Source organism: Lepus europaeus, chromosome 6, assembly GCF_033115175.1.
Source record: "Lepus europaeus isolate LE1 chromosome 6, mLepTim1.pri, whole genome shotgun sequence".
Lineage (NCBI taxonomy): Eukaryota > Metazoa > Chordata > Mammalia > Lagomorpha > Leporidae > Lepus > Lepus europaeus.
In genome coordinates, this window is record NC_084832.1 from 102,448,833 (window position 1) to 102,467,439 (window position 18,607).

Sequence of the window (18,607 nt, forward strand, 5' to 3'; positions counted from 1 at the left end):
CTCGTGGCCCGTGCCTTCCCTTGTCTGTCCCTTCATTTGTGTGGAGTGCTAGGAGGTGCCTGTGGTTCTGACCCCTCTCAAATAGGAAAAGACTTGGTTCTGGCTTCCTCTTTCTGTCTTCCAAACTTCAGAGGAGTAAAGGACAAAGTGTTTGCTCAGCCTCTTTTCCTCTGGGGGAAGTGTGTGCCTCAGCCCCCTCCCCCCCAGACAGCCCTCCCCCTTCCAAGAGTGTGAGGGATCTTTTTCAGGTTGAGTCCTTGTCTGGTGGGTGGGCATCCATGTTTCTGTAGCTCCTGACCTCAGCTTTCTGCCAGTGCAGACCCTGGGGGCCACTGATGGTGCCTCAAGTCAGATCCCTGCCACGGAGACCTGGATTGAGATCCTGGCTCCTGGCTTCAGCCTGGCCCATCCCTGATCACCAGGCATTTGGGGATTGAACCAGTGGCTGGGAGCTCTCTCTTAAAAGAAAACTGAGTGCACACGGGAAACAGGTCCCCGATGCCTGAACCCTCTCCCGCGGCTGGATTAGAGGCTGGGATGAGTGACAGGAGTTCCGTCTGTGGGCCTTCCCTTGCGCATGCAGATCGGTGGTGACTTGGGAAGTCCGGGGCCCCTCATCGCAGGATGTGGGTTGTGGTTATCTTGAGGTTGGTGCATGGGCAGCAGCTTTGCTTGTCCCCACGGCCTCCTGGGCTGCAGCCTGCCTCGGTGTACAGAGGATGTGGGAGTCCCCTTTTGACACCCCCTTCTCCTGGGAACAGATTTATTACTGCAGTCGGACGCACTCCCAGCTGGCCCAGTTTGTGCGAGAAGTACAGAAGAGCCCCTTTGGCAAGGAAACCCGACTCGTGGCCCTCGGCTCCCGGCAGGTACGCTGGGGCAAGGCGTCTCGGCCTTTGTGCTGCTCCAGGAGATGTAGGAAGGCGATGGGTCTGACCGGTTCCCTCCTGGCCTTCCCCGGCCTTGGAAGGGGAGGATGAGGCGGCCGGGCAGGGCCAGCCGGGCTGCTGTGGGTCACTGGGCCATCATCACTGCTTGACCTCCTCCTGTCTCCTAGAGCCTTTGTGTGAACGAGGACGTGAAGAGCCTGGGTTCCGTGCAGCTGATCAACGACCGCTGCATGGAGATACAGCGCAGCAAGCACGGTAGCCACTGGGACTTGGGCAATGCTGGGGTGGGCCGGCTGGGAGTGACAGGACGGCTAGTGGGCGGGGCCGGGGACGTGGGGCAGCAAACTGCAGGTATCCTACGTAGACATAATGGGGGCAGGCGTTTGGTGTGGGGGTTTAAGACGCCCACGTCCCACATGGGAGTGTGTGGTTTAATACCCGCCTCCAGCTTCCTGCCCCTGTAGACCCTGGGAGGCAGCGGTGACGGCGCCAGTGATGGACTCCTGCCATCCACGGGCTGGACCTAGATTGGGTTCTGGTTCCCGGCTTCAGCCTGGCCCGGCCCCAGCTGTTGGGGGCGTTTGGGGAGTGAACCAGTGAATAGGAGTTCTCTCTGCGTCTGTCTCTCAAGTGGATAAGTGAATAAATGCAAAAGACACAGATACTGGCAGAGTGGACCCAGGCTCCTTTGTAAGCGCTCTGCCCCCTGGGACAACGCTCTTGCTGTGTGCATCAGCGTCTGGTTCAGATCCCTGGCCTCGGGGTGATGTCAGATCCCAGAATGTGCGGACAGGGGCTCCACGAGCAGCGTGTGGCTAGGGGTCTTAGCATCCCACATATCCAGCCTTGGTCCTCCATGTCTCTGCGCCCCTGTGCCTGTCCCACCCTCAGAGAAGAAGAACAAGGTTGAGGAGGAGCAGCCGAAGAGACGGCGGCGGGAGAGCCGGGCTGCCTGCCCTTTCTACAACTACGAGCAGTTGCAGCTGCTCCGGGACGAGATCCTGCTGGAGGTCAAGGACATTGAGCAGCTGCTGAGCCTGGGGCAGGAGGCCCGGGCCTGTCCCTACTACGGCAGCCGGTTCGCCATTCCTGCCGCCCAGGTAAGGCCTCTGCTGCAGCAGAGAGTAGCTCTAGACCACAAGGGGAGTCCACATCCCCATTAATCCGGGCGGCACCTCCAGACTAAAGAGGCTGGACTGCCGATGCACTGTACACTCAAGGCACATGACCGTTCTCTCCTAGTACGCAGGGGTGGAGGAGGCCTGTGGGTCCCTAGGTGGCTCTGGGCTTCCAGGAGTGGGGCACCCAGGGGCCCGTGTGCATTCCTAGGGAGCCCACAGTGAGAGGGGGTAGGGCAGGAACTGAGAAGGTGCAGTGAGGGAGCCCCAGGACATAAACGGATTTCCAGATGGCTTTTCCGAGTGACTGTCCAGACCCACACGACCACCTGGAGCGTGGGAGAGCACTCTCCTTGACCTGCCATGTGTTTAACCAGAGAGGACACACTGCAGTTCTGACCAGTCAAAACTGGTCTCTGGGGCGGGCACTGGACGCAGCAGTTAAGATGCCACTTGGGATGCCTGCGCCCCAAATCTCAGGGTTTTGTCTTGGCTCAGCCTCCAATTCCAGCTTCCTGCTGATGCACAACCTTGGAGGCAGCAGATAATGGCTCAGATACATAGGTCCCTGCCACCATGTGGGAGACCGGGTTCGAGTTCCGGGCTCCTGACTTTGGCCTGGCCCAGCCCTGGCTGTTGGGGGTATTTGAGGAGTGAACCAGTGGAGAGCCTCTATGTCTGTCTCTTTCAAAAAGCCTGGGACCTGGTTTTGTTGGGTATGATTGAACTGTCTTCTTGCTTCTACCTGAATTTGAGTGACGTTGTGTCACTCATTTGAGTATCAAGGGAAGGTTTACGTGGATCCCAAGAGATGCGAGGAGTGAGCTAGTCTTCATGCGAATAGACAGCAAAGCACTCGCCAGCACACCCTGAGCCCCAGGCACGGAAGCGCACAGAGGAGCCGGGCTGCTCCCCAGTCCCCCCGTTGCCGACAGCCTCCCTCCAATGTGCTTGCCACAGAGCAGGGCTTGGGCTGTCACCATTTCTGTGCAAATACGGCAAGGTCGCCTGGGATTGTCAGGATCTGAATTTTTTTTTTTTTTTTTTTTTTTTACTTTTTTTTGGACAGGCAGAGTGGATAGTGAGAGAGAGAGAGACAGAGAGAAAGGTCTTCCTTTTTGCTGTTGGTTCACCCTCCAATGGCCGCTGTGGCTGGCGCATTGCGCTGATCCGAAGGCAGGAGCCAGGTGCTTCTCCTGGTCTCCCATGGGGTGGAGGGCCCAAGCACTTGGGCCATCCTCCACTGCACTCCCGGGCCATAGCAGAGAGCTGGTCTGGAAGAGGGGCAACCAGGACAGAATCCGGCGCCCCAACCGGGACTAGAACCCAGAGTGCCGGCACCGCAAGGTGGAGGATTAGCCTAGTGAGCTGCGGCGCCAGCCAGGATCTGAATTTTTAAAGCACTTCCCACCTTGGTTTTGCCGTTTAGTATCCCACTGTGGCGGCTGCATTCTACACAAGAGGGCCCTGGGGCCAGGAACGGGGAGGATTCTGCCGCCTTGTCAGCACCAGCGAGCACCAGAGCTGGTGTCCACCCTGGGCTTCACGCGTTCGTTGTTTTGGATTTCACTTTGTCCATCAGTATTCTTTCAGCTGGAACATTTTCATAAGGAAACTCACTTGAAACCATACAGAATGCGTTTATTGTTCCTCTGTCCCGACTCCTTTGCCCTCACGGGGAGGGGGTGGGGGGAGAGTTTATCAAGGCCATTTGCAGATGAGGAGGTAAGGGTCAGGCCCAGGCCCTACAGCTTCTCCTGAGTCCCAGAGCTGCAAAGTCAGAGCTCCAGGACCAGGAGCCAAGGCTGCTTTCTTCATTTATTTGAAAGGCAGGCAGACGGAAAACTCCATCTGCTAGTTCACGTCCCAAAGGCCTGCAGCAGCCAGGGCTGGGACAGGCTGAAGCCTGGAGCTGGAAACTCCATCCAGGTCTCCCACATGAGTGGCAGGACCCAGGTACTTGAACCATCAGGTGCCGTCTATCTCCCAGGGTGCCCGTTGGCAGGAAGCTAGAGTCAAGCTGGGGCTGGGAGTGGAGCCCAGGCACTCGGATGTGGGACGCCGGCATCCTGAGCGGAATCCAGTTATGCCCAGCACCCACTGCCTGGGCCAATTTCAGGTAGACAGTGGTCTTTGTGGTTTTTGAGGACCCTTGAGTGCCTTCAGGGCTACCTTCGGATCCTAGGTGAGGGTCACCTGCAGGGGCTCCACCCTTCCCCTCACCTCCATCCTTGGTTCAGTCAGGAGTCAGATCAGCTCATCTGACAGGCAGGCGGAGCTCCCATCTGCGGGTTCATTTCCCAAATCCCCACAGCGGCTGCGCTAGGTCAGGATGGGATCTGGAAGCCAGTGATTTAATCCATTCTCTCTCATGAGTGGTGGAGATCCAAGTCCTTGGTCCATCGCCGGCTGCTTCCTAGGGTCTGCATTGCTGTGAAGCCAGAGCCAGGACTCGAACCCAGGCACTCTGATATGAGATGCAGGCATCCCAAGTGGCATCTTAACTGCCAGGCCAGAGGTTCACTCCTAGCTCCAGCTTTGGGTTTCATGCAGGCACAGGGCTGTGCACAGCTTTTCTCTTGGCTGTCCGTCCACATTGTCCAGGCAGCAGATAAAACAGCTTGCACTGGGCAGGCGTTACGACGCAGTAGGTTAAGCCTACTGTCTGGGATGCCAGTATCCCCTATGGGCGCTGGTTCGTGTCCTGGCTCCTCCACTTCCAATCCAGCTCTCTCCTAATGTGCCTGGGAAAGCAGCAAAAGATGGCCCAATTACTTGGGCCCCTTCCACCCATGTGAGAGACCTGGACGGAGTTCCAGGCTCCTGGCTTCAGCCTGGTCCAGCCCCAGCCATTGTGGCCACTGGGGGAGTGAACCAGTGGGTGGAAGATCACTCTCTGTCTCTAACTCTGCCTTTCAAATGAAATAAATCTTTAAGAAATATTCTTTAAAACCAAACCGGTTTGCATCAGGAACTTAGGAGACCAGGCAGGGGTGCCGCAGGGTGAGACCTGTGAGTCCCGCCAGTGCTCAGCTGGGCCTCTCCCCCTCCAGCTGGTGGTGCTGCCCTACCAGATGCTGCTGCACGCGGCCACCCGGCAGGCCACGGGCATCCGCCTGCAGGACCAGGTGGTGTTCATCGACGAGGCGCACAACCTGATCGACACCATCACGAGCATCTACAGCACTGAGGTCGGCGGTTCCCAGGTGGGCCTGCGTGGCGTGGAGGGCCAGAGGTCGCTGCTCTGAGTAGCTAGGCCTGGAATTCCTCCAGGGATGGGCCTGGTGGAGGGTGCACCAGGTCATGGTCACGGCCTTGCCTTCCAGCACATCAGCTCCACCTTAGCGCCTTGTTTCCTGCTCCTCTCCTGCCTGTGTCATTCTGAGTCCCTCTAGCCCAGGTGTTCCTGTTAGTTCTGTGTGACCAAGGACAGTGGTCTGGGAGAAGCGGGGGTCTGCGTGGGGTGGGTGAGATGTTGTTGATGTTGTGTGGGGAATGTGTGAGATCCTTGCCACCTGCTGCTCTCTCACGTGCCCTGCACTGCTACCCACGCTCATTCTGCACGGGGCCAGGTCTTCTGTTTGGCACCAGGAGCTCAGGCTCAGCCCCAGGTCACCCAGCTCACGAGTGTGGAGCCAATATCTGACCACTGGTTTTCAGTGGTGAAACCCACGTGGCACCCACCGCCTCTGCTGACCAGTAGCTGGGTTGTCCGTGGACCAGGATGTAGTGGTTACCTTGAACTATCGACTTCATAGCCTCCTTGTCTTTCCTGCATCCAGAGGAGCGGGGAGATTCCTGGGTGTTCAGCCTCTTGCATTTCCCTGCCTCAAAGTGGACACTTGAGCGGAACATCCCCTCCTGCCATTCCCTTTAAAACCCGCCCCTCCGGGCTGGCATGTGACACGGAGGTTAAATAGCGGCTTACAACGTGGGCATCCCGTACCGGAGTGCCGGTTGCGGTCCTGGCTGCTCTTCTTTCAGTTCTGCTTCCTGCTGCTGTGCCTGGGAAGGCAGCAGATGATTGGGCCTCTACCATTCTCATGGGGGACTTCCATGGAGTTCCAGGCTGCTGGCCTTGGCCTGGCCCAGACCTGGCTATTACCATCATTTGGGGAGTGAACCAAATACAGGGTCTATATCTCCCTCTCCTCCTGGCCCTCTCTCTGTCACTCTGTGACTCTTTAAAGATTTATTTATGTATGTATTTTAAAAGAAACCATTCTTCTGGCCTGCACTGTGACTCACTTGGTTAATCCTCTGCCTGTGGCGCCTGCATTCCATATGAGCGCCGGTTCTAGTTCTGGTTGTTCCTTTTCCAGCTGAGCTCTCTGCTGTGGCCCGGGAAGGCAGTGGAGGATGGCCCAAGAGCTTGGGCTCCTGCACTCGCATGGGAGACCAGGAGGAAGCGCCTGGCTCCTGGCTTCGGGTTGGCACAGCGCCGGCCATGGCGGCCATTTGGGGAGTGAACCAACGGAAGGAAGACCTTTCTCTCTCTCTCTCACTGTCTACAACTCTACATTTCAAATTAAAAAAAAAAAAAAAAAAAAAAAAAAAAAAAGCATTCCTCTGTGTGCGCCCAGCCCCCTTGGCTCACTGTGATCTCTCCTGTGACTGCTGGGTGGGCATCTTCTGGGCACCTGTGATTCACGGGCACAGCTCCACATTGCTTGCCCAGTGCCTGGTCTGCCTTCATCCCGTTCTCTGTGTTCTCTCCCCAGCTCTGCCAGGCCCATTCCCAGTTGCTACAGTACATGGAACGATATGGGTGAGACCCTGCTTCTGGAGGTGGGAAGGGGCTACCCTGTTTAGCCTCTGGGGCCCCTGGGTCACTGTCTCTGGCCTGGGCTTAGGGTGGGGTGGTCATGGTGCTGTCCACACCCCAGTTCCATGTGGGGCAGCCCCACAGGGCCTTGGATGTCCAGCATCCGATGTCCTGCTGGGCCACGGCCAGCCTGTTTGCTAGGAGGACTTGGAGCTTGAGCTGTTCCGGGGGAGAAAGACCTGGGCACAGGGGCAGGCTTTGGGGAAGGGGAGGAGCCCCCATGTCCTTTGCTTTCTGCACAGGAAGCGTCTGAAGGCCAAGAACCTGATGTACATTAAGCAGATCCTGTACTTGTTGGAGAAGTTTGTGACTGTGCTGGGGGGTAAGAGAAGCTGCCGTCGTTGGGCTCGATGTCGGTTTTTTCTTTCATTAAATGTGTTGGGCGGTGATAGGAGATCCCTCATTCCCTTGGCTTATTTGGGTTGCCTGGCCTCAGGTCTCTTGTGAGAATCCGTTTGCTTGCCTTCCACATCACTTTAATTTTGCCAGGCCCTACTCTCTAGGTCTGGTGATATCTTCCGTTAGATGTGTTGCATTTCCTGTGATGCTTGCGGTACTTTCCGGTGTCCCTTGCACAAGGAGTTTCCCTTGCTCACCCAAAGGGAGCCCAGAGCTCTGCAGTCCTCGGGAGAAATGCAGGAAGCACAGCTCAGAGCCGCGAGCCACGGCCCTCGTGGCCAGGGCTCAGGCTGCCTTGTGTTGCTCACTGGTGCCCCCGTCCTGTGTTGTGCGGGACCCCCTTGAAGGCATCGGTAGCAGCATGTGTTCCCAGAAGCCAGGAGGAGAGCGTTTTCTGGCGAGATCTTGTCTTTTGCTGGTGTTCTTGGCTTCTATCTCCCACTTCCCTGTTGGATCCATGCTCCCCTGCGTGCAGAGGGTGGGGCAGCCTCTCTGTCCCTGGCTCCCGCAGGAGGTGTCCAAAGAGTGATACTGCAAAGCTTTAGATTCCAGTTGCAACATGGGAGTCACATGGGGAGTGGGCATCCTGGGACCTCCGGCTCTCCCAGTGGGTTCTTGATGTGCTGTCAGTGGCAAAACCAAAAAAACCTGTTCGGATATGAATGCTTGTCTGACTTGAGTGCCATGTGGAGCTGGAGAAGCTGGGGAGGTGGGGGCAGAGGACCTGCACCCTGACCTGTCGGAATTCTCTTGTAGGGAATGTTAAGCAAAACCCCAATACACAGAGCCTCTCGCAGACAGGTAAGGGAGCTGCCCTGGGCCACTGCTGAGCTTCACCGCGGACTGAGAGCCGTGCGCTGCAGAGCGAGGCTGCGACCCCCAAGGGCATTTGTTTGCTTTCAGGGACGGAGCTGAAGACCATCAACGACTTCCTCTTTCAGAGCCAGATAGACAACATCAACCTCTTCAAGGTAGAGCTTGTCACCCGTTTGTTTTAAATTTGAGAGATGGACAACTAGGGATCACCCATTTGCTTGTTCACTCCCCAAATATCCGAGGCAGCTGGAGCTGGGCCCAGGCCACAGCCAGAAGAAACCTGGAACTCAACCTGGGGCTCCCATGTGGGTGCCGGGACCCTGCTGCTTAAGTTGTCACTGCCGCTTCTCGGGGTCTGAATTAGGAAGCTGGAGCTGGAATCTGGTGCTGGGTGTTGAATCAGGCACCCCAGTGTGGGACGTGAGCATTTTTAAGTTTATTTTCTTTATTTGAAAGGCAGAATTAGAGGGAGAGACCAGGATCTTCCATCTGCTGGTTCACTTCCCAAATGTCCATAATGACCAGGGCTGGGCCAGGCTGGAGCTGGAAGCCAGGAGCTTCTTCTGGGTCTCCCACATGGGTGCGGGGTCCCAAGCACTTGGGCCATACTCTGCTACTTTCCCAGGTGCATTAGCAGGGAGCTGGATCAGAAGTGAAGCAGCCAGGACCCAAACCAGTGCCCATATGGGATGCCGGCAGGGCAGGTGGTGACTACGCGCTACACCACAGCGCTGGCCCCGGATGTGAGCATTTTAATCAATAACCAAACGCTCTCCACAGATGCCACTTTTTCATATGAGCACATCCGGTTTCCTTTTCTAATCACCACCTGTGGGCAGAGCGCTGTTAAGACCATGGGGGGACACGAAACGTAAATTCTGCCCTCAAGCAGCCTGGGGTTTGAGGATTTAAAACATATGCGCGGGTAATTACTTAACCCAGAAAGCAACGAACCAGCAAGAATAGCCTTCAGTCTGGGTCACAGAAGCCTTCAGTCTGCATCACAGGAGCCTTCAGTCTGGGTCACAGGACCCTTGCACCTCTTTTGCACAGACCAGGGCCTTCCTGCACGCCCCTCCCCTCCGGCGCAGTCTTTCCCCAGTGTGCACAGGCCTGGTTCTACTGTCAGGGTGGAGCTGGGTGACGGTGCTGCCCCTCTCGTCTTCCCGCCTGAGCGGTCGCAGCCGCAGACCCTTGTCCGGCCCGGTCCTGCACATCTGCTGTCTCCCCAGATCCCGGGGTCTGGCCCTGGCACTTGGAGCACAGCCCTTGATTCTCAGTCACGGTAACCCTCTCCACGGGCGGAGCACGTGCTGTGTCTGACTGTCGCCGTTTGCGAGCAGGGACACTGAGGTTCAGAGGCTCCCCTGGAGGGTGTCGGTGAGCTGGTGTTACACGGCGGAGCCAGCGTTCTGCCCGGGACCCTGCATTCTTCCCATCCCGCCTGCCCACCTTTCTCCAGTCCCCTTTCCTCCTGACTTCACCTTTGCTCATCACCGCCATCAGCCTCGCCAGGTAGCTGGGAATCCGCTCATCTCTGAGCCCGTGCTTCCCTTGTGTCCCTGTCCAGATAGCTGCCTGCTCCCGCTGCCCATGCCCAAGAGGGCTCTGAATTGCCCCGGCTTTTCCTGCCCACAGCTGCGACTTGAGTGCAGCCCCTGACCCTCTGCTGCTTCCTGCCTGGCTGTCTTGCTCCCCCTCCTCGGATCACCCTGGGATCGAGTGATCTTAGCTGGAGGACGTCGGCAGTATCCCAGCCTTCCCCGAACACGCTCCACGCGTTGCCTGCTCAGGCCTTTGCGTGTAGGGTTGGTCTTTTTTAAGCTAAGTCTTGCTCTTTGAGACCTAGCTTAGGTGCTGTCACCAGGAAAGAAAGCTGGGGGGACCCAACCATCATTGGTGCCTCTGGAGCACCCAGAGCCATGGAGTGTGCGGTGACCATGTCTGTGAGGCTTGGGGGAGTCCCCAGTGGGTGGCGAGGGATTGTAGGGGGCAGCAGAGATCAGCACCCTTGACCAAAGCGGGGCTTTGGGTTCCTCTGGAGGTGACGGTGACCTGTGTCCCTGGGAAGGGAAGGTGGCCGTTTAAATCTAGGTTACAGGACAAGCGTGGAGCTCAGTGGTTAGGGTGCTGCTTGGGGTGCCCACACCCCACGTCCCAAGCTGGTTCAAGTCCTGGCTGTACTTCCGGTTCCTAAATCTGCATCCTGGTAGGCAGCAGGTGATGGCCCAAGTACTTGAATCCCTGCCACCCATATGGGAAGACCTGGATTCTGGGCTCCTGGGTTCAGCCCGCTCTAGCCCTGGCTGTTGAAAGCATTCAGGAAGTAAACCAGTGGATGGAAAAACTGTTACGCTGACTTCAGATGCAGTGAAAATAAATGAGTAATGATTATAAAACGTTGTAAAGAGCTTGGCCGTAGCGTGTTGTGTTCTCACCGGTGGCTGCTCTTGCAGGTGCAGCGGTACTGTGAGAAGAGCATGATCAGCAGAAAGGTACCTGCATTCCCTGTGGGCCTGGGGTGGGCCCAGGGGCACCCCCTCCCCCCGCCTCGCTCTCCAGGAGATGCCAGGTTGCCCTTGGTTTTCTGTGGTGGGGCCTGCTTTGCTGTTGGGGGTAGGGTGGGCCTGGAAGCCTCTGGGCCATCCCCCCTCTCTGTTCTTGTTCCTCACACTCCTCGTCTTTCTCACCCCGGCCCAGCTCTTCGGCTTCACAGAGCGCTACGGGGCCGTCCTCCCGTCTTCCCGGGAGCAGCGCAGGCTGGCAGGGTTCCAGAGCTTCCTGCAGAGCCTGCAGCCCGGGACGCCTGACCGTGAGTCGGGAGGATGGGCGGGAAGCTGGGCTCTGGGCCTGGGCAGGAACGCGGACCTGACTTCAGGGGCCCCCCTGCCACTCCCAACGCACAGCTCCTGCAGCCACTGAGGAGGACCCGGCTGGGGCGCCGCGGCCGGCCTCCCCGCTCATGCACATTGAAGGCTTCCTCGCAGCCCTCACCACAGCCAACCAGGATGGCAGGGTCATCGTGAGCCGCCAAGGTAATCGGGTGCCGGCCTGGCGTGGCACTGTGCCCATGAAGGAGCAGCCTGGGCCTGGAGCCAAGGTGATGAGCCCTTGCTGCTGCCCCGGCACCTCCCTGGGCCAGGGACCTGGCTTCTGGGGCCTGGGGAAGGCAGTGGAGACGGTCAGGCTCCTAGAGGAGCCCTGGGGCCAAAGGGAGGTGTCTGTACTCTGAGTCTTGGCGCATCGCCTGTGGGACCTGTCTCCAGCTCTGGACCTCAGCTCCCTCCTGTGGGAAGCAGGGGGACAGCACTGGAGAGCGACAGGAGGCGCTTGCGAGAGCAGTGCCTCCTCCACAGACTCTGCCTGGTGGAAGGATTTGGGGGCCTGCACCCGGCCCCTTCCCCATGTATCTGTCCTTTTCCCAGGCAGCCTCAGTCAGAGCAGCCTCAAGTTCTTGCTACTCAACCCAGCTGCACACTTCGCCCAGGTGGTGAAGGAATGCCGGGCTGTGGTCATCGCGGGGGGCACCATGCAGCCGGTAAGGACACGTGTCCCGGCCACCTGTGCCCTGTGTGGGGTGGGAGCTGGGCCGGGGGTGGATGCACAGTCAGGCCCTATCCCTTCGTGGGCCCCAAATCGGGAGGTGGTCAACTTGAGCAGGCCCTGCAGCGTCCACAAGGTGGCAGTGTTGTGTCATCTGGCTCCCTGGGCCTGTGGGCCAGTGTGGGGCCCAGGGCGCTGCGCCCTCCAGTGTTTCTACAGCCAGGTCCAGGGAGAGCTTCAGACTTTGCTGTAGGTGCTCTGTGCCTCTGCACCTTTTTGAAAATTGAATTTTTATAAATATGCATATATACACTTTCTTTTTTTTTAGAAAAATGTTTTCATTGTAGAAAGCAGAGACAAGCAAAAACAGGAAAAAAAATTCTACCCTCAAAAATTGATTTTGGTGTATGTCATTGTAATAATATACTAGGTGTAATTTTTACTTAGGTGCATACGTATTTTAAAAATGGTACTATCTCTGCATGCTGTGAAAATTTGCTTTTTTTCACTCAGCCATAGAATGTCACAAGTATTTTTTTTTTTTTTTTTTTTTTTTGACAGGCAGAGTGGACAGTGAGAGAGAGACAGAGAGAAAGGTCTTCCTTTTGCCGCTGGTTCACCCTCCAATGGCCGCTGCAGTAGGTGCGCTGCGGCCAGCGCACTGCGCTGTTCTGATGGCAGGAGCCAGGTGCTTATCCTGGTCTCCCATGGGGTGCAGGGCCCAAGCACTTGGGCCATCCTCCACTGCACTCCCTGGCCACAGCAGAGAGCTGGCCTGGAAGAGGGGCAACCGGGACAGAATCCGGTGCCCCGACCGGGACTAGAACCCGGTGTGCCGGCGCTGCAAGGCGGAGGATTAGCCTAGTGAGCCGCGGCGCTGGCCAGTATTTGTCTTTTTATTTTTATAGATTTATTTATTCATTTGAAAGGCAGAATTAGAGAGGGAGAGACAGAAATCTTCCATCTGCTGGTCACCCCTAAATGGCCACAATGCTGGAGCTGGGCTGATCCAAAATCAGGAGCCAGGAGCTTCTTCTGGGTCTCCCACGTGGGTGCAGGGGCCTAAGGAATTGGGCCATCTTCTGCTGCTCCTGGCTGCATTAGCAGGGAGCCGGATTGGAAGTGGAGCAGCTGGGACTCGAACCAGTGTCCATGTGGGATCCAGCAGCTTAATCTGATACGCTACAACACCAGCCCTGCACTTGAGAGGAATAGACACAGAGATGCCATTTGCTGGTTTACTCCTCAGATTTCCACAGTAGCTAAAAGCCGGGAGCAGGGGCTTAGTCCAGGTCTCCACATGGCGGTGGGAGCCCAACTGCTTGAGCCATCTGCTGCCTCGTGGTGTCTGCATCAGCTGGAAGCTGGGTTAGGAGCCACAGCCCGCGGTGGAGCCCCATGCACTCTGGGCATCCGAACTGCTAGCTTCCCTGTGTGTGGTTTTTTTTTTTTTTTTAATTTGACAGGCAGAGTTAGTGAGAGAGACAGAGAGAAAGGTCTTCCTTCCATTGGTTCACCCCCCAAAATGGCCGCCACGGCCGGTGCTGCGCGGGAGCCAGGTGCTTCCTCCTGGTCTCCCACGTGGGTGCAGGGCCCAAGCACTTGGGCCACAGCAGAGCTGGACTGGAAGAGGAGCAACTGGGAACAGAACCCGGCGCCATATGGGATGCCAGTGCGACAGGCAGAGGATTAGCCAAGTGAGCCTCGGCGCCGGCCCCAGCTCCCCTGTTCTCAGCAGTACTGTGCTAACCACAAACCAGTCTGTGCAGTGCGGCTTTTCTCAGGATACCTCCTTGCGGCGCAGGGCTGGTCCACACCTCTGACTCCAGCCACCGGGGCCTGTTGGACTGGCCTCAGCACCTGTTCTGTTTGCAATCTGTACTCAAGAAAGAAAAATGGGCAGAGATTTTTGTTCATTCAGTGTACTAAAGTTGTTTAAAGTCATTTTTAAAAAAAGTTTATTTGGAAGGTAGAGTTACAGACCCACTCACGCACCACCCTCTTCTATGTATTGGTTCAGTCCCCAAATGGCCACAATGGCTGGGCTGGGCCAGGCCAAAGCAAGGAGCCAGGAGCCTGGAAATCTATCCAAGTCTCCCATGTGGGTGGAGGAGCCCATGTACTTGGGCCATCACTGGCTGCTTTCCCAGGTGCATCAGCGGGGAGCTAGGTTGGAAAGAGCAGCATCCAGTTTGGGGTGCAGGCATTGCAAGCAGTAGCCTCACCCACTGTGCCACAACGCCAGCCCCTCGTTACTGTCTCAAAGCCAGCTGGGGCAGCCTTCATGCTGCCATTGGTTCTTTCGACATGACCGCATCAGGTCTTGCTCTCTGCATAACAGAATGCTTCAGGCTGAGGATGCTTCAATGGTTTGTGAAAAAATAGAATTAAAATATGTGTTTTGGGGCTGGTATTGTGGTGCAGCAGCTGAAGCTGCGTTCTGTGTGAGGGCTGTTGAGTCCTGGCTGTCCCCCTTCTCATCCCCCTCCCTGCTAACGGCCTGGGAAAGCCGTGGACGATGGGAGACCTGATGAAGCTCCAAGCTTTGGCCTGGCTCAGCACCAGCTCCTGAGGCCATCTGGGGAGTGAACCAGTGGATTAAAGATCTGTCTCTTCCTTTATTTTTTTTTGACAGGCAGAGTGGACAGTGAGAGAGAGAGAAAAGAAAGAGAGAGAGAAAGGTCTTCCTTTACCGTTGGTTCACCCTCCAATGGCCACCGTACCGCACTGATCCAAAGCCGGGAGCCAGGTGCCTTCTCCTGGTCTCCCATGGGGTGCAGGGCCCAAGCACTTGGGCCATCCTCCACTGCACTCCAGGGCCACAGCAGAGAGCTGGCCTGGAAGAGGAGTTACTGGGACAGAATCCGGTGCCCCGACCGGGACTAGAACCCAGTGTGCCGGCGCAGCTAGGCAGAGGATTAGCCTGTTGAGCCACGTCACCGGCCCTGTCTCTTCCTTTAAAAAAGATGTATTTATTTTGGTGCAAAACTTTTGAAATCCATGCGTAGAGTTTTCATAATACTTACTTTCCATGAACCTTTTGAGGAGTCCTCACTCCCTCCTGTCCCAGAGCTGGAATCATTTGTCCAAGGTGCCCTTTGCTTCCCTTAATGGGAAAGAGACTTAGAAACCAGGATTTGGGCATTGGGTGCTTGTGGTGCTCCTGTATATCGTTGTGAAGAAGGCTTTTCAGTAGATCCACAAAATAGGTTCCTAGCAGTCATGAGCCCGTATTGGCTTTTCCAAGTCAGAATCATAGAATTCACTCATTTGACCAAGCGTTTGTGTCTCTTACGAGGAATGTGTGTTTTGTTGCATAACTTTTTTACTACATCCCATAATATACTTAAATCTTAACCTAGTTTTTTTTTTTTTTTTTTTAATTTGAAAGAGTTACACAGAGAGAGGAGAGGCAGAGAGAGAGAGAGGTCTTCTATCTGATGGTTCACTTCCCAGTTGGCCACAATGGCTAGAACCGCGCCGATCCGAAGCTAGGAGCTTCTTCCGGGTCTCTCACGTGGGTGCAGGGGCCCAAGGACTTGGGCCATCTTCTACTGCTATCCCAGGCCATAGCAGAGAGCTGGATCGGAAGAGGAGCAGCCAGGACCAGAACCAGCATCCATATGGGGATGTCGGTGCTTCAGGCCAGGGTGTTAACCCGCTGAGCCACAGCGCCGGCCCCTACTTACCTGGTTTCAAAGTTGTCATCTAGTAGTAACTTCTTAAAACCACCTCCAGCGTGGAGTTCCATTTCTTTGCATTTACTTCTTGCTCTTAGAACTTACTCCACTGAGGATGTGCAGTCGTCAAGGACTTGAAGCCAGGCTTTTCTCTGTGTGCAACTAACTGTTAGCCTGATAGGTAGCTGAGATTTTGTTTTCTTGAGTTCTAGTTTGCTTCATTCCTCACAGATGTAATTTTTAAATTTAATTATGTAAGCACTTGTGTGTTCAAAAGGTAAACCACCCGGGCAGATGGTGAGCATTTAGGTCTCTGCTTGGGATGTGCCTGTCGCATATCAGAGTCCTGTGGGTCAAGTCCAGGCTCCACTTCCATCCAGCTTCCTGCTAATGCACACACTGGGCTGCAGTGGGATGGCTCAGTACTCAGATCGAGTTCCAGGCTCCTGGCTTTGGCCTCCAGAATGCCTGCAACAGCTGCAGCTGAACCAGGCCAAAGCCAGGAGCCTGGATTTCAGTCCAGGTCTCCCACATGGGTGGCAGGGACCCAAGTACTTAGGCCACCATGTGCCCCCTCCCTGATGCACATTAGCAGGGAGCTGGAATGGAGGGTGGGCCACGACTCTTTCCCGGGCATTATGGGATGCAGGTGTGCCAAGCAGGTGCTCACGCAGGTCAGGTGACTGTGAGGCAGGGCAGGGCGGAGGTGTGGGCCACACTGGTCCTCTGCTGCTGTGATAGCCTTTTCTTTGACCTCCCATCCGTGTTCCTGTGGATTTCCTGCCTCCCAGCCCATCCCTCCTGTCCCTGCCGAGGCTTCTCCACCCCACCCCACGCCTGAAGTCTTGTCCTCAGACCTCTGGGAGGTCACAGAGCCTTGACCTTGTGGCCTGCAGGTGTCTGACTTCCGGGAGCAGCTGCTGGCATGTGCTGGGGTACAGGCTGAGCGAGTGGTGGAGTTTTCCTGTGGTGAGGACCTGTGTCCAGGGGTGGGGTGGGCCAAGCTGAGCGTCTGTGTTCCAGCCCCTGTTGTCTTGCTTCGACCACAGGCTGGCACCAGGCCCAGGGGCTGGCAGCCTTGCCCATAGCTCACGAGCGCTGCGTTGCCTGCAGCCATGGGGCAGGCCGCTCCTCCCACCTGGGTAAGGGCGGCCCTGGCTGGACTGGAGCTGCCAGAGCATCTGTGTTTGCGTGCTTCAGCCCTCCCTGGGTCTCTCCAGGTCACGTGATCCCTCCAGACAACATCCTGCCCCTGGTCATCTGCACGGGACCCTCTGGCCAGCAGCTGGATTTCACGTACCAGAAAAGAGAGCTGCCTCAGACGGTCAGTGCCTCTTCCTGGCTTTGCTGGGGCAGGACAGAGCTCTTGGTGGGGCAGTCGGGCTGGGCTGAGCTTCCTTCCTCATCCCTAAATAAGCCATATTAAAACCCCCAGCATCCCTTTAGGATGAGGTCCACAAGAAAGGTGCTCTCCTCTTGTGGTTCCTGAGCCCTGTGCCAGCCCATGCCTCAGGCAGGGGTCTCTGCCTCCAACAAGGGGAGCAGGGCCTGACTGTCGTGCAGGGTGCCCACTGGGAGCTGGGGAAGGACCAGCACCACTAGCGAGCCTCACCCATGGGCAGGAGGACGGCACCTCCCATTCCCTGACCCCTGCCCGGGGCACCTACCTGGCCATCATCCTCTTCCAAGCCCTCCTCACGCTGTGGGTCTCTGTCCTTGGCTTGGTGCCCCAAGCTGAGGCAGCCCTTGTGGTGGCTGCAGGGGTTGCTCCATGGGGCCCTTGTCTGCCTGCCTTAGATGGATGAGGCAGGTCGCATTCTCTGTAACCTGTGCAATGTGGTCCCTGGAGGGCTGGTCTGTTTCTTCCCCTCCTACGAGTACCAGCGTCAGGTCCACACCCACTGGGACAAGAGTGGCCTGTTGGCCCGCCTGGCCATCAGGAAGAAGGTGAGTGGTCCTTCTCTCTTGGGAAGACTTGGTTTCCCCCAGAGCTTCCCCTGGGGTTCCCCTGCTGCTCCTGTCAGGATGGTTGGCTGGCTCATCCTAGTTCCCTCCCCACCATTCCCACGCCTGACAGTGGTTCTCCAGTGCCCAGGCCCGAGAGTGCAGGGCTAAGGACAGAGCTGAGACCCAGCATTCTGAACCTGTTCTGGGTGGTGCTCTCTGTATCTCCAGATATTTCAAGAACCCAAGAGAGCAAGCCAGGTGGAGCAGGTGCTGCTGGAATATTCCAAGTGCATTCAGGTGAGAGGCCCAGAGAGCAGGGGCGAGGGTGGGGTTGGCAGCCAGGCTTGGGCTCAGTCTGTGGGGCTGGCTGTGTCGCACAGTGCTGCAGCCAGGCAGGAGGCGTGCTGACCGGGGCCGTGCTCCTCTCTGTGGTTGGAGGGAAGATGAGCGAGGGGATCAACTTCTCTGATGACCTCGGCAGGTGAGTGGCAGTTCTCAACTCCTGGGGCGTGATACCCAGCCACTCTCCCTAGACAGCAGGCATGGCTACGGACTCATGTCACCTGTGGGATCTGTTTCAGCAAATCTGACTGTGGCCCTCTGGAGTGGGTGGGAACTTGGGCACCCTGTAACTTTATCAGGATGTAGTCCGTGGCTGGGTCTCTTAGCCCATAAAAACCCTTTTCCAGGTGGCAGGTACAGGTAGATGTCTGGGGTGGGCAAGCATGGCAGTAGATGGTGTGTGTCCCCCCCCAGGTGTGTGGTGATGGTGGGCATGCCGTACCCCAACATCAAGTCCCCAGAGCTACAGGAGAAGATGGCCTACCTGGACCAGACCCTCGTGAGTGCCCCCAGTGATCACTAGGGAACGGGCTGGGGAGGAAGACTTGTCAGCCCAGCCGCACGCTGGCATGGCCTGCCGTGAGGGCTGTACCTCCACACCTCGTGATCTCCAGTGTTGCCTGACCTGTCCCCAGGGAGAGCTGTGATGAATTTATCCTTACTTTGCAGCCCAGAGCCCCAGGTCAGGCCCTCCCAGGGAAGGCTCTGGTGGAGAACCTGTGTATGAAGGCCGTCAACCAGTCCATAGGTGAGCCCACGACTGCTACAGGTGGACAGGTGCTTGGAGGAGGGCCTGCCCTGCATCATCCCCACTCTGCTCTTGTCCAGGCAGGGCCATCAGGCACCAGCGGGACTTTGCCAGCATAGTGCTCCTGGACCAGCGGTATGCCCGTCCTTCTGTCCTGGCCAAGCTGCCGGCCTGGATCCGAGACCGTGTGGAGGTCAAAGCTGCCTTTGGTCCTGCCTTTGCTGCCGTGCGGAAGGTCAGTCCTGCCTCGCGGGTCCCTGAGCTGCCCAATTCTGAGGCAGTTTCTCATTCCTTTCCCT

At 56.9% G+C, this 18,607-nt stretch overlaps 1 protein-coding gene across 7 annotated transcripts in view; it reads left to right on the plus strand.

Moving 5' to 3' along the window:
- DDX11 (DEAD/H-box helicase 11) overlaps positions 1 to 18,607 on the plus strand; it is a 57,463-nt gene that overhangs the window by 38,382 nt on the left and 474 nt on the right. For all 7 annotated transcript variants that reach the window (XM_062194821.1, XM_062194817.1, XM_062194818.1 and 4 more), the window contains 20 exons: positions 762 to 869; positions 1,058 to 1,145; positions 1,782 to 1,990; positions 5,062 to 5,214; positions 6,730 to 6,776; positions 7,076 to 7,155; positions 7,989 to 8,033; positions 8,136 to 8,203; positions 10,505 to 10,543; positions 10,749 to 10,860; positions 10,955 to 11,083; positions 11,474 to 11,586; positions 16,168 to 16,240; positions 16,492 to 16,595; positions 17,069 to 17,218; positions 17,447 to 17,515; positions 17,599 to 17,699; positions 17,975 to 18,059; positions 18,230 to 18,308; positions 18,389 to 18,543. In XM_062194821.1, coding sequence (XP_062050805.1) covers positions 762 to 869; positions 1,058 to 1,145; positions 1,782 to 1,990; positions 5,062 to 5,214; positions 6,730 to 6,776; positions 7,076 to 7,155; positions 7,989 to 8,033; positions 8,136 to 8,203; positions 10,505 to 10,543; positions 10,749 to 10,860; positions 10,955 to 11,083; positions 11,474 to 11,586; positions 16,168 to 16,240; positions 16,492 to 16,595; positions 17,069 to 17,218; positions 17,447 to 17,515; positions 17,599 to 17,699; positions 17,975 to 18,059; positions 18,230 to 18,308; positions 18,389 to 18,543 — 2,007 coding nt within the window. The remainder of the gene's footprint in view (positions 1 to 761; positions 870 to 1,057; positions 1,146 to 1,781; positions 1,991 to 5,061; positions 5,215 to 6,729; positions 6,777 to 7,075; positions 7,156 to 7,988; positions 8,034 to 8,135; positions 8,204 to 10,504; positions 10,544 to 10,748; positions 10,861 to 10,954; positions 11,084 to 11,473; positions 11,587 to 16,167; positions 16,241 to 16,491; positions 16,596 to 17,068; positions 17,219 to 17,446; positions 17,516 to 17,598; positions 17,700 to 17,974; positions 18,060 to 18,229; positions 18,309 to 18,388; positions 18,544 to 18,607) is intronic.